We start from the raw sequence: 15206 nt of genomic DNA, 5'->3' as shown, positions 1-15206 counted from the left end.
ATTTCCTGGTTGATCCAAACATTTTTAAGCAGGGTGGTCTTTAGCTTCCAAGTGTTTGAATTCCTTCCAAACCTCTTCTTGTGGTTGAGTTCCAGTTTCAAAGCATTGTGGTCTGAGCATATGCAGGGAATAATGTCGATCTTTTGGTATCGGTTGAACCCTTATTTTTGACCCAGTATGTGGTCTATTCTGGAGAAAGTTCCATGTGCCCTTGAGGATAATGAGTTTTCTGTTTTAGGGTGTAATGTTCTGTATATACCTGTGAGGTCCATCTGGTCCAACGTGTCATTCAAAGTTCTTGTTTCTTTACTGGTTTCCTGCTGGGATGATTTGTCTCTTACTGAGAGGACATGTTAAATTCCCCTACTATTAAAGTATTCATATCAATAGGACTCTGTATTTTTATTAACAGTTGGCTTATGTAGTTGGCTGCTCCCATATTGGGGGCATAAATATTTAAAATTATTAGATCTTCTTGGTGGATAGACCCTTTAAGAATGAGGTAGTATCTTTCTTTATCTGACTACAGTCTTTAGTTTAAAATCTAATTTATTTGATATGAGAATCACTACCCCAGCTTTCTTTTGAGGCCCATTGGCATAAAAGATGCTTCTCCATCCCTTCACTTTCTGTCTGGATGTATCTTTAGGTTCCAAATGGGTCTCTTGTAGACAGCATATGGATGGGTCCTGTCGTTTTATCCAGTATGTAGCCCTATGCCATTTTATGGGAGCGTTTAGGCCATTCATGTTGACAGTGATTATAGAAAGATACGTTTTTATTGACATTATGTTGCCTGTGAAGTCCTTGTTTCTATAGATTGTCTGTCAATTTCTGTTCTATGTCACTCTTGGGTTCTTTTTTCTTTTATAAACCCCCCCTTAATATATGTCGTAGTGCCAGCTTGGTAGTCACGTACTGTTAAACCTTGCCGGTCTTAGAAGCTCTTTATCTCTCCATCAATTTTGAATGTCAGCCTTGCTGAATAAAGTATTCTTGGATGCATGTTCTTCTCATTTAGTGCCTGAAATATGTCTTGCCAGCCCTTTCTGGCTTGCCAGGTTTCTGTGGACAAGTCTGGCATTATTCTAATGGACCTTCTTCTGTACATAAGGACTCTTACCCCTAGCTGCCCTCAGCAGCTCCTGTCTAAAACTATGATTTGTGAGCCTCACAATTAAGTCCCTTGAGGTCTTTCTAGATTTGTGGATTTTGATGGCTGTTCTTCTTGCCCCTAGGACCCGAAGGCTTGTTCCTTTCCCCAGACTGGGAAAATGTTCATCCAGAATTTGTTCAACTATATCTTCTAGTCTTCTCTCTTTCTCCACCCACTCAGGGATCCCAATAATTCTGACATTGGAACATTTCATCACATCATTTATTTCCCTAATTCTGTTTTCATGGCTTCTAAGATGTTTGTTGCATGCCTCCTCCTGATCCTTTTTCTCTACCATTTTGTCCTGTAGATCACTAGTTCTGTCTTCTGTCTCGGTTACCCTAGCTGTTAGAGTATTTAGATTAGAATTGATCTCATTGATAGCATTTTTAACTTCTGCCAAGTTGGGTCTCCCTTTTGCCCTTAAAGATTCTATGTTGTCACTAATGGTTTTCTCCATCCTAGCCATTGCCTGGATAATTGTTAACCCTGACTCCCTTTCTGACATACTGTTTATGTCCATATCCTGTAGCTCTGATGGAGAGGGCACAGTCTCTGAATTTTTCCTCTGTTGGGTGTTCCTTCTCCTAGTCATTTTGGTGAGAGGTGGTTGAGGGAATGTATAGCTGAATGTATCAACCACGATCCTGCAAGGTGCACCCTGGAATGCTTCTAAGCAATCAGAAGTTGCCACCAAAAAGAAAGAAAAAAGATAGGGGAAAAAGAAAACCCAGCCAGAATGAACCCCAAAAGTAAGGTTTATAAGGTATATAAACAAAAACAAACAAAAAGACTGACAAAAGTAAATGACAAGGAAAAAAAAAAGAACTCGCCAAAATGAACCCCAAGAATAAGATTTCTATAATACCAGAAGAAAAACAAATACACAAAACACTGACAGAAGAAGATGGGAGGGTGGTTATAAATCCTGGATGTGGGCAAGGAAGGTTATTTTGGTTCTTCCTGGGTGTATCTTGATATCTTTGTTAAAGGACTCAACTTTCTAGAGATAAAGGGAAATTAAAACTGGTTTATATATATAGGGGTAGTATTGATTAGGGAAAGAGGATTACCTTGAAGCTTATATCTGTATGTATATTTTAAAAAGTAGAAAAGAAAAAGAAAATACAAGTATACATATGAAAAAAGTTCACGTTAAAAGGTTATTATGGAATATATTGTATTAAACTTCTAGTTGTAATGGTAGGTAGGTTAAAGAAAGAATAAGAATCGTGAGAATGAATTTTTTAAAAAGCTGTATCTATGAAATAGGTTTTAGGGAAATACTGGGAGCTTAATATATTGTTTTCTTCTGATATTGGGGCTTTACAGTTTTATGGGGACCCTATGGTGGTGTCCTCTCCTTCTATCTGCTGGCTTTCTGGGGGAGGGGCCTGCCATGTTGTTTTTCAGTCATTCTCGCTTGGGTTGAGTCCTCCTGCCCCATATCAGGGGGCTGGGCTCTGTGGAAATCAGTTTTTCAGGCTTTTGTTCTCTGGAGGTTCTTGTTCTTTGGTGGCTTTTTGCAGCTTTTCAGAGATTTCGAGGAAAGCAAACTGCACCCAGACCTCTTTCTCAGAGAAGCCTCAGTCAGCTCCCATCTGGTTGGTCCAGAACACACAGACTCCCCCTCTGCAATCTCCACTGAACCATGCAACTCCCATAGGCAGTGCACATCCCCAGCCACCGTCTCAGGGGTTGCCCAAGTGCCTGCCTGTCCCTGCACCCCCGTACCAAAACCATGAGCGATAATGGTCCAGGGAGCCCACTTCTGGGGGCTGCCCTTTCCGGGACTGCTGTCTGAGGACCAGGCCAGGTGTGCTCATTCACTTGGCTACCCCACATCTGCTTCTGCCTCCAAGGGATCCCTTCCAGAGATGGAGCTGAGTTCCTTCAGGCCCGGGCTGGGAGCATCCCGACCCTTGGCCGGTCCTAGAGACTGCCAGCTAGCACCTACATGGAGCTCTCTCAGGTGCAGGTGGGGAGTGTGGTTCAGATTCCAATTGCACAGTGTGTGCAGAGCACAAAAGGCTGTGGTTCTAGAGAGCGTCCGCCAGACTACCTCAAGCTGTGCAACCCTGGGGGCTCCAGGACCAGGAACTGGAGGCTGTGCTGCCACACTCTCTCTGGCATGGGTGGTCGCCAGTTGTGGCTGTCCTGGGTCCATGGGCTTAGGCCCAGGCCCGTGACCACCAAATTCCACCAGTTGCCCCTGAAGATCTTTTGCTCTTTGTGAGTGCTTTTAACCAGACTCCAAGTCAATGCTGGTCTCCAATCACAGGGCACTTTCGTATTGGGGTATTACTTTCCCATGGGTGGTGGCTCCCTCCCCCTTCTGTTTATCCTCTGATATTAGTCTGTGCGTTCCCAGTACGCTTAACCTGTCCACTGTTGCCATCTGCCCCTGTAGAGATCCAGCAGTGTATAATCCTACATCTCAGCCTGATTTCATGGGTGTTCAGAGGGTTCTGGTAGCTATTTAGCTCACTTTAGGGGACCAGTTGAAACAGGGTCTCCTACTTCTCCACCATCTTGCCCCTCCTCCCATAGTGGACATCTTTTATCTTGTTTATCCTTTAATGTATTTTTAGTACTCTTGTCTTTAAACCTTCATACTAGCTTTATGTGATCAATCCACCAATTTTACTATATATTTACCTTTACCAGTGAGTCTTTCTGTTATGAATTACTGCCCTTTCATTTCAACTTCAAGAATTGTCTTTAACAGTTTTTTGTAAGGTTGGTTTAGTGGTAATGAATTCCTTTAACTTTTATTTGTCTGTAAAAATCTTTATCTCTTTGTATTCTGCATGATAACTTTTACTGGTTAGTCTTCTTGGTTGGGAGTTGTTTTTTTCATTGTTTTCGTTTTTTGTTTTTTGTGTTTTTTTCCCCAGAACTTTGAATGTATTGTTCCTCTCCCTCTGGCCTGAAAAGTTCCTGCTGAAAAATCTTAAGAGGGATCATGGGGGTTCCCTTTGCACTTAAAAAGATAGTTCTCCTTTGCTGCTTTAAGATTCTCTTCTTGACTTTAACCTTTGAAATTTTAATTATGCTATGTCTTGATATGTGCCTCTCCTTGGGTTTCTCTTATTTGAACTCTCTGTGTTTCCTGGATCTGGATGGATGTCTGTGTCCTTCTTCAGATTAGAGCTGGGTTTAGCCATTACTTCATCAAGTAAGTTTTCTGCCCCTTTCTCTCTCTTTTCCTTCTGGGGTCCCTACAAGGTGAATGTTAATCCAGTTAATGTCCCATAAGTCTATTAAGCTATTTTTACTGTTTTCTTTTTTTTTCCTTTTTATTGTTGATTGGGTTCCACTGCCCTGTGTTCAAGTTCATTGATCCTTTCTTCTGCTTCATCTAGTCTGATCTTTAACTACTCTTACATTTTTTTAAATCTATGATTTGAAGTTCTTACTCTGCTCATTCTTTCTTCTCCCCAAGTTCAGTGAGCATCTTTATGACCATTACTTTGAACTGCTTATCAAGTAAGTCACATATCTCCATCATTTCATTGTATCTTCTTTATAGAACTGACTTCCCAGTTATTAAGAATCTACTATATGCCATTGCCACATTTGCTTCTCTCTGGGTCTTTTCTCTCCAAGTATTTTCAGATATAATCGACCTCCATCATTGTATGAGTTTAAGGTGTACAGCATAATGATTTGACCTACTGTGGTGATCACTTTACAATATATGTAAGTTAAGTTGGCATCCATCAGCTCATGTATATACAATAAAACTGGAAATCAAAAAGAAAAAATTTTTTCCTTGAGATGTAAACTCTCAGGTTGTTCTCTCCTAACAACTTCCATACATATCCTACAGCAGTGCTAGCTATACTCATTGTGGTTCACATTATATCCTTAGGATATATTTATTTTGTAACGAAGTTTCTACCTTTTGACCACCTTTCTCCAATTCCCCCTCCCTCCCAACTCCCAAAAATCAAAAGATAGCTTTTTCCAAGAATTTGGTGTTTTGTTGTTGTTGGCATTTCACATATAAGTGAGATCAAATGTTATTTGCCTTTCTTTAACTTATTTCACTTAAGATAGTGTCTTCATGGTCCATTCATGGTGTTGCAAACGACAAGGTTTTATTCTCTTTTGGCTGAGTAATATTTCATTGTGTGTATCTCCAATTTTCTTTTTTTTTTTAAGTATTCTTTAAAATACTTATTTAAAATACTTATTTATTTGACAGAGAGAGATCGCAAGTAGGCAGAGAGGCAGGCGGGCGGTGGGGAGAACAGACTTTCCACCGAGCAGAGAACCCAATGTGGGACTGGATCTCAGGACCCTGAGATCATGACCTGAGCCAAAGGTAGAGGCTTAACCCACTGAGCCACCCAGGCGCCCCTCTCCTATTTTCTTAATCCATTCATTCATCAATGGACACTGAGGTTGTTTCTTTGTCTTGGCTCTTGTAAACAATTCTGCACTGAACAGTCTTCTAGTGAGTATCCTTTGGATAACTATCCAGAAATGGATAATCTAGGGGGGTAACCACCATATTATTTTCCATAATGACAGCACCAATTTACGTTCCCACCAGCAGCGCACAAGGGTTCCCTTTTAACCACATCCTTACCAGGACTTGTTATCTTTTGTCTTTTTGCTGATGGCATTCTAACAGGATGAGGCTATCTCATGATTTTGATTTGCATTTCCCCGATGAGTAGTGACGTTGAGCATCTTTTCATTTGCCCGCTGACTTTTTGTGTATCTTCTTTGGAGAAATTTCTATTCTGATATTTCCCATTTTTAAATTAGATTATTTGTGGGAATTTTTGTGAGTTTTTTTTAATTATTTAAATTCAATTAGCCAACATATAATATATAATAATTTTCAGATGTAGTCTTCAATGTTTTATCAGTTACATATAACACCTAATGCTCATCAGTCACATCACATGCCCTTGTTAATGCCCATCACCCAGATACTCCATCCCCCCACCCACCTCCCCTCCAGCAACACTCAGTTTGTTTCCTAGAGTTAAGAGTCTCTCATGGTTTTTCTCCCTGATGACTTCCCATTCAGTTTTCTTTCCCTTCCCCTATGATCCTCTGTGTTCTTTCTATATTCCACATATGAGTAAAACCACACAATAATTGTCTTCCTCTGTTTGACTTATTTTGCTCAGCATAATACCCTCCAGTTCTCTCCACAATGGTGTAAATGGTTAATATTCATCCTTTCTGATGGCTGAGTAATATTCCATTGTTCTGTTTTGCTATTGAGCTGTAAGAGTTCTTTATATATTTTGGACTATAAACCCTTACTAGATATATGGCTTACAAATATTTTTCCCATTCTGTAAGTTTTATTTTCACTTTTTTTTGTTTCTATTGCTGTACAGAAGCTTTTTAGTTTGATTAGTCCCATTTTGTTTTATTATTTGTGCTTTAGGTGCATATCCAAATCAATGCCAAGACTCCTGTAAATGGGCTTTTTCCTTAATTTACCTTCTAAGAATTTCATGGTTTCAGGTCTGATGTTTAAGTCTCTAATCATGCCAAGTTAATTTTTGTGGGTATAAGATACAGGTCTAATTTCCTTTTTTTTTTTTTACATGTGAATATTCAATTTCCCCAGCACCATTTATTGATGAGACTGTCTTTTCTCCATTGAGTATTCCTGCATCCCTTGTCAAATATTAGTTGTCTGTTTCATCGATCTGTGTGTCTCTTTTTATGCCAGTAGAACAGTCTTTTGATTCTATAGCTGCTTTGTAGCATAGCTTGAAATCAGGAAGTGTAATGATTCCTGTTTTGTTCTTTTCAGGATTGCTTTGGATATTTGTGTTCTTCTGTGGTTCCATAAAAATTTTAGGATTTCTTTTTTTTACTTCTGTAAAAAAAAAATCCATTGCAATTTTGATAGTGATTGCATTAAATCTATAGATGGCTTTTGGTAGTATGCACAGTTAAACAGTATTCTTTCAATTTATGAATACAAGATAACTTTTCATTTAATTGTGTTTTCTTTGACATCACTGCCTTGTAGTTCTGAGTAGAGATCTTTCACCTCCTTGGTTAGTTTATTCCTAAGCATTTTCTGTTTTATTTTTTAAACATTTTATTTATTTATTTGTCAGAGAGAGTGAGCACAGGCAGACAGAGAGGCAGGCAGAGGCAGAGGGAGAAGCAGGCTTCCTGCTGAGCAAGGAGCCCGACGTGGGACTTGATCCCAGGATGCTGGGATCATGACCTGAGCCGAAGGCAGCCTCTTAACCAACTGAGCCACCCAGGCGTCCCTGTTTTGTTTTGTTTTGTTTTTTTAATTTTATTTATTTATTTGAGAGAAAGAGTAAGAGTACAAGCCAGGGGAGGAGCAAAGGAAGAGGACCAAGTGGACTCCACACTGAGCACAGAGCCCGATGTGGGGCTCAAACCCAGGACCCTGAGGTCACAACCTGGGCTGAAATCAAAAGTCAGACACTACCGACTGAGCCAATATCAACATCAGGGATGTTGGCTTATCCTTTTCTGGCTGTGGTTTTGGGGTAATGGTGGCCTCATAAGATGAATTTGGAAGAATTCCCTCCTTTTCACCTTTTGGGAAGAATTTGAGAAGGATGAATTTGGTAAAACTCACCAGTGAAATCATCTTGTCCTGGGCATTTTTTTGTTGTGAGGTTTTAGATTACTGATTCAGTCTCCTTACTAGTATTTAGACGATTCACATTTTCTTAAAGATTTTATTTATTTATTTGAGAGAGAGAAAGGGCATGAGTGGGGTGAGAGGCACAGGGAGAAGCAGACTTCCTGCCGAGCAGGAGCCCGACATGGGGCTCAATCCCAGGACTCTGGGATCATGACCTGAGCCATAGGCAGATGCTTATCTAATTGAGCCTCCCAGGCACCCCAGATTATTCACATTTTTAACTTTTTCTTAATTTAGTATTGGTAGTTTCTATGTTTTTAAGAAGTTTTCTATTTCTTCTAGGTTGTCCAGTTTTGGGCATGTATGTGTTCATAGTAGCCTCTTGTGATTCTTTATATTTCTGTGATATCAGCTGTGACATCTCCTTTTTCATTTATAATTTTGTTGATTTGGAACCTTTTTTACTTTAGTCAGTCTAGTTATGTCAATTTTGCTTATCTTTCAAACAAACAACTCTTAGTTTCGTTAATTTTTTTCCTATTTTCCTGTTCTATGTTTAGTTTATTCCTACCCTAATCTTATTTCCTTCCTTCTACTAACTTCTGGCTCAGTTTGTTTTTCTTTTTCTAGTTACTTAAGGCATAAAATTAGGTTGTTTATTTGGGAAATTTCTTAATACAGGCTTTAAAAAATTTTTTTTTATTTAGTTGACAGAGAGAGAGAGAGAGAGTGAGAGGGAATACAGCAGAGGGAGTGGGAGAGGGACAAACAGGCTTCCCTCTGAGCAGGGAGCCCGATGTGGGCCTTGATCCTGGGACCCTGGGATCATGACCTGAGCTGAAGGCAGCCGCTTAATGACTGAGCTACCAAGGCACCCCAATATAGGCTTTTATTGCTATGAACTTCCTTCTCAGAACTGCTTTTGCTGTATCCCTTACATTTTGATATGTTGTGTTTTCATTTTCATTTGTCTCAAGATACTTTTTTTATATCCCCTTTGATTTCTTCTCCAATACAGTGGCTGTTCAGGGAAGTGTTTGATTTCCATATATCTGGGCATTTCTACTTTCCTCTTGTTACGGATTTCTAGTTTTATATCATTATGTTCAAGGAAGATACTTGGTAGGATTTTATCCTTACTGAACTAAGACTTGTTTTGTGGCCTAATATATGGTCTATCCTAGGAGATGTTCCATGAGTATTTGAAGAATGTGTGCTCTGCTGTTCTCAAATAGAAAGTTCTTTGTATGTTATTTAGGTCCATTTGGTCTACAGTATTGTTCAAATCCACTGTTTCCTTATTGGCTATCTTTGGAGAGTGTATGATCTCTCCGTTGTTGATGGAGGGATATTAAAGTCCACAAGTATTATTGCTGTTTATTTGTCCTTTTAGCTCTGCTTTTGCTTTATATATTTAGTTGCTCTGATGTTGGGTACATCAATGTTTTCAATTTTTATATCTTCCCGATGTATTGATCCCTTTATCATTACATAATGAACATCTTCATCTCTCTTAAGATTTTATTTATTTATTTGAGACAGTGCACATATGAGTACAGGGCGGGGCACAAGGAGAGAGGGAGAGAGAGAAGCAGACTCAGTGAGAATCAGGGGGCTGAACACGGGGCTCATTCCCAGGACCCTACCCTGAGATCATGACTTGAGCTGAAGGCAGACGCTTAAATAACTGAGCCATCCAGGTGCCCCTTGTTTCTTTTTACCATTTTTAGGTTAAAGTGTTTTGTATTGTACAAGTATAGCTACTTCTCTTTTTGTGGTTCCCATTTACTCGAAATATTCTTTTTCATCCACACACTCTGAGCCTCTGTGTGTTAAAGGCTAATGTGAGTCTCTTGTAGGCAGCGTATAGTTAGATCTCTTTAAAAAAAAAAAAATCCATTCACGTATTCTTTTGATTAAAGAATTTAATGTGTTTACATTTAAAATAATTATTGAGAAGAATGTACCTTCTATTTTGTTATTTGTTTTCTTTATGGTTTTGTAGATCTATTGTTTCTTAAATCTTTACCTTCTGTCTTTTTGAGTGTGTGTTTGATGTCTTATGGTTTCAATATGCTTTGACTTCATCATGTTCTTATGTACAATTACTACAGGTTTTTCCCTTGTGGTTACCATGAGGCTTAAGTAAAATATCTTAAAATTGTAACACTCTATTTTAAACCAATATCAACTTAACTTCAATAGAATTCCTAAGCTTTATTCTTCTACTTCTCCTCCCTTTCACATTTTAGGTTATTGATGTTTTCGTTCATATGTTTTTATATTGTGTAACTAATAACAGATGATTGTAGTTTGAGTCATTTTTACTCCATTTTTTAACTTTAAAACTAGAGTTGTAAGTGAATTAAGCATCATCCTTACCATCCAATTTTGATCATATACTTTACCATCAACCGTGACTTTTATGATGTCAGCTAAGTATTATTTTATTTCTACTTAATGAACTCTGTTTAGCACTTCTTGTAATGCAGGTCTAATGGAGATGAATTCCCTCAACTTTGGTTTGATCAGGAAAATCTTAATCTCCCCGTTTCTGAAGAACCCCTTCACCTGGTATATTTTGCTTAGCTGACAATTTTCTTTTTCTTTCAACATTTTGAATATGCCAACCCATTATCTTATGGCCTGAAAAGTTTCTGTTGAAAAATGCACTAATTATTTTATGGGCTTCCCTTGTAAGTAACTTCTCTCTTCTTTTGCTGTTTCTCAAATTCTTGTTCGATCTTTGACTTTTGACAATTTACTTGTGGTGTGTCTCAGTATAGCCCTATTTGAGATCATCTGGGCATCTTTGATCTGAATCTCTATTTCTCTCTCCAGGTTTGGGAAATTTTCAGTGATTATTGTTTTAAATACACTTTCTGCCCTTTTCTCCCCTTTTTTCCTCCTTCTGGAATTCCCATAATGTGAATATTGTTTCTTTCCATTCTGTCCCATAAGTCCTTTAGGCTTTATTCCTTCTTTTTCATTCTTTATTCTTTTTTATCCTCTGAATAGTTTCAAATTCTGCATCTGCCAGGTCGCTGATTTTTTTTTCCCCTTCTGCATAGCCAAGACTGCTTTGGATGCTCTGTATGGAATTCTTCAGTTGAGTTACTATATGCTTTAACTCTACGATTTTTTTTCAATTTATTTTTTAAAAGATTTTATTTATTTGACAGAGCACAAAACAGGGGAAATGGCAGAGGGAGAGGGAGAGGGTGAGGGAGAAGCAGGCTCCACATTGAGCAGGGAGCCCGATGCAGCGCTTGATCCCAAGACCCTGAGATCATGACCTGAGCCAAAGGCAGATGCTTAATCAACTGAGCCACCCAGGTGTCCCTGTTTTTTTTTTTTTTTAATTGTTGCTCTTTCTTTGTTGAACTTTTGAACTTCTTGTTTTGTTCATGCATTGCTTTCCTAATTTTGTTGTCTATGCATTCTTGTAGTTCACTAAACCTAGAATTATTCTGAATTCTCTGACCATTCATAGATTTCCATTTCTTTAGCATCAGTTATTAGAGCTTTATTAGTTCCCTTTGGAACTGCCATTGATGGGTTTCCTTTGCTGATTGTTTATGATCCTCGATTCCTTATGTTGGTCTGTACACATGTGAGTAAGTGTTCTCTTCCAGACTTTGCAGTTTTGCTCTGGGGAAGATAGTTCCTCTGCAACCAGCTCAGCTTTGGTGTTTTGGCTGTGTCTGCTGGTAGTGTCTTTGGGCATGTGGGTCCTGCTCTTAGGGTATATTTTAGACCTATTTAGACCTTAGAACTGTTCGAGTTCTAAGGCCGGTGGTTGGGGGATGGGTGTGTGGACCACTACTGAGAAGAGCTGGATAGGACAGCTGGCTTGCTTTCTTACCTAAGTGAAGTTGTAGGATGGGCTGGATTCTCAGGTCAGGCTTATTAGGCAGGACTGGCTACTATCCTCAGCAGGAGTAGAGCTATGACAGCTTCCCAGCTCTGGCAAGGGCAGGGCGCAGGATGAAACCCAGGGCCTGCACAGCTCACTGTTCGTGGACCTGAATGAGGCAAAAGCAGGCACTGAATGTCACGGTCAGGTGACGCTGCCAGTTTTGCTCTGCAGACAGGAAGAGTCATGGACCCTACCCTCTGTCACACAGGCCACCTAGCAGCCCTTGTGCTGTGGGAAGACACCCTGGTCGGGCAGTCGGGAAGCTGTACTCAGCAATCAGGTGACGAATGAGTAGGTGGTGCCTTGGTTTCCCTGTTGGGTTCAGTGGGAGCAGCAGCTCCAAGGTTGCTAATGCTCTTCATTTCTGGTCTTGACTCCAGTCAAGCCAAGCCTCAAGTTCATGTCCGAACAGGACTACTGTGTTTACTCTGGTGGTAATCAGCTCTGCCCACCTACCTCCCAACTTGGGAGTGGTCCGGTTAGGTAGTGCCCTGGTGTTCTTACCAATCCTCCCTGTCAGAGGGAGGTGGATAGAAGCCATATTCCACAGCCGGTAGGGCCATGACTCATGCTCCTCTCTTGGCAGGACTGGAAGGGTTCACTTATGGCAACTCGCAGATTTGCCCAAAGAGGCTCCCTGGTCAGGAGTGGCTGTGAGTCTTGACCCATCATGGGTGGGGCAGTGAGTGAATTGTGCTGCCTGGGCATAGCCCAGAAAACCTCGAGGGTGGGGGGGAGAGTAAGAGCAAACAAAGATGGTGTCCCCTGGCCAGTGTTCCCTGAGCATCTCTGCAGGCCTCTAAGATGTGCGCCAAGCCTGAAGTCCGCCCGTTTGGCCAAAGATCCAGGACAAACAGGCCTCTTTCACAGCCATACCAGGGTTGTGCCTCAGTTGGCTGTCCAGTTCCCTGGGGGTGGGAGCCTTCCAGGGACTCTGACTGTTCCCATCCCATAGGACCCAGGAATGCAGGCCCTTCCAGCCACCAGAGCCAGGCCATCACGGGGCATTTTGTGAGTGGCAGCCACAAAAGTCCAGGCACCAGACATTAAAAACTGGGGCACCAGTTTTTACACAGGTCCCCTCTGGTAGATGCTGTCGCTCTGGAGTGTGAACAAGGGAGAGCATGAAGGGACAGGGTCTGCCGTCCAAGGGAAGGGTTGCAGGCTGTCCTTTGAGGTGTATTTAATGAGAGGCAGCTGTGCTGATAAGCTCACAGGCCTCTTTCACATATGACTGAGCTACTGGGTCTGGCACCCCTTGCTGTGCCCTAAGGTGGTAGCTAGTGAGGAACCCTCTCTCTTTTGGTTCTGGCCTGGAGGACCACTAGCCGAAGCCCCACGAGACACCACAGTCGGGTGATAGGGATGGGTTCCCGGGTGGCAGCCATAAAAATCAAGTTACCAGACAAAGAAATAAGCTCCTTTCTGGAAGATAACCGTGAAGTAGAATGAGGCAGAGCTAGAGCCCGAAGATGGCATCCCCTGGTCGCCACTCCCTGAGGGCACCTCTGGAGGCCCCTAGATGCATGCCAATCTGGAAGTCTGCCTCTTAGGCCAAACCTCCTGGACAAGCAGGCAGGTCCCATTCTCAGAACGGATGCTGATAGGGGTGCCTGGGTGAGGGGCAGGGCTCAGTCAGTTCAGTGTCTGCCTAAAGGTTCAGGTCATGGTCCTGAGGTCCTGGGATCCAGTCCCATGTCGGGCTCCCTGCTCGGCAGAGGAGTCTGCTTCTCCTTCTCCCTCTGCTCCCCACCCCCACCGACTTGTGAGAGAGCTCACATGCTCTCTTCTCAAAGAAAATCTCAAAAGAAAGACTGCTGGTGTATTTCAGTCTTCCTCTCTGCTGTGCTGTAGGAATTGTACTTCTCCAATAACTCTGTCTCCAATTTTTATGGTCCCTTGGGACCCAGAAATGCAAGCTCTCTCCTCCCTATGCCCAGCCTCTAGTGTCAGGCTCTCAAAGGGTGTCCTATGGGCAGCAGGCATAATAGGTCCCCAGATGTCAAAACTAGGGCACCAGACAAAGACTGAAGCCTTTGATTACTGTGTCTTTTCTTACTGTGTTTGGGTTTGAGGAGCTTGGGATGAGGGATTGGGGGAGAAGCAAGGGCAGATAAGGGACTCTGGCAATACTCTTCTGTCCTTGAAAACAAATTTGAATTCTCTGGGGGGTAGTTTTGGATACCTTCTAGGATCTTCAGCTCATGCAAAGTCTCACCCCTTCTGGAAAAACACAGACTGCCAACTTGCTTAGGTTTTCAAAATCTGATTGCTAAGCCATCTCCAAGTGGTCTCTCTATGAGGGTATTTAGGTTTTATAACCACTGGTTGAACCCCAATTTCTCCACTGTTTTCAAGAATGTTTGGAGCAGGCAAATAAACTACCCAGAGCAGAACACTGCTGTCGCTGGCACTCTGCAGTTTGACCTGGAAGTCTTTCTTCATGCTCACACTTCTCCCTTTGTTGTTGCATTTTTGTTTTGTTTTGTTTTTTTCAGCAAGCGCAGTGTAGCCTGGATCTTCGACACATCACGGTGGTGGAGCTTGTAGGTGTGTTCCCGACCCTCATCGGCAGGATAGGAGCAAAGATCATGCCTCCAGCCCTAGCCCTGCAGCTCAGGTAGGTGGAAGTCCTGGCCTTAAATTGTACCCTTACAATGTACTTTTTTTGGGATCATGTTCCCTGATTTCTTGCTACTCAGTATTAATTCCACGTAACCTTCAATGTTGAGTTGCTTGTAGTCTGAGTGTTCTAGGACCATGCTAACTGGCATGGTGCTGCGCGTGCGCATTTATCAGGTGGTGGATAATTTCCCGTGTTGTCTTCTTCCCCCTTTAACCAAGGGGCTATGCTTTGTCTTTGCTTTGTCTTTCTTTCTGCTGGGTGGGGTTGGCGTGGGTAGGGAAAAGGCTATGAAAAGGACTTACGCAATCCTTCGTGCTATTAGGAGAGCAGGCATCCGGTTAGCTTTTCCAGGCTTGGCCTCTTTTACCTCCGTGCTTCCAGGGTACTTGTCAATACCCCCATTTTAACAACTATATTTTCCTTTGGTAACACTTAACAAAGCTAGAATCATGGTGCTCAGGCTCGGAGTCATGGTGCCTTCAAAAAGCAGAACTCAACAGCCAAAAGGTAATTTCAGAACAATCCCAAATATTTACTTGCCTCTCTTGACTACTGTGAAAAGGATAATTAGGCTAAAGCAAAACTGCTCAAAATCTTCCTTTCTCACCCATCCTTTTTCTCCCACAGTGCAAGGAGGGCTACGTGTTCATAGTCCACAGTCACTACTCTTCAAAGTCCTTCGGGGCCAAGGCTGGTGGTGGTCCCACCACCCTGTAGAGTCAACATTTAGAACACAGGAATTCCAGGTTTTTGCAAAGGGGTTGGGAGAGAGGACAACAAACCCTACCCCTCTTCCATGCTTCCTCATGGAAGCATAAGATTATTCTCTCCAAGTCCATTGGCTAGAATCCATCCCATGATTGCAACCAAACTTCAAGGCAGGCTGGACAGT

The 15206-nt window shown here is 41.8% G+C and overlaps 1 protein-coding gene across 2 annotated transcripts in view; it reads left to right on the top strand.

Annotated features, from left to right (window-relative positions):
• The window catches only part of SRPX (sushi repeat containing protein X-linked), a 117818-nt gene that overhangs the window by 89477 nt on the left and 13135 nt on the right, over positions 1-15206 (top strand). For both annotated transcript variants that reach the window (XM_059156693.1, XM_059156692.1), the window contains one exon: positions 14187-14308. In XM_059156693.1, the coding sequence (XP_059012676.1) occupies positions 14187-14308 (122 nt within the window). The remainder of the gene's footprint in view (positions 1-14186; positions 14309-15206) is intronic.

Source organism: Mustela lutreola, chromosome X, assembly GCF_030435805.1.
Source record: "Mustela lutreola isolate mMusLut2 chromosome X, mMusLut2.pri, whole genome shotgun sequence".
NCBI classification, from domain to species: Eukaryota; Metazoa; Chordata; class Mammalia; order Carnivora; family Mustelidae; genus Mustela; species Mustela lutreola.
This window is presented reverse-complemented; position numbering and strand designations above follow the sequence as displayed.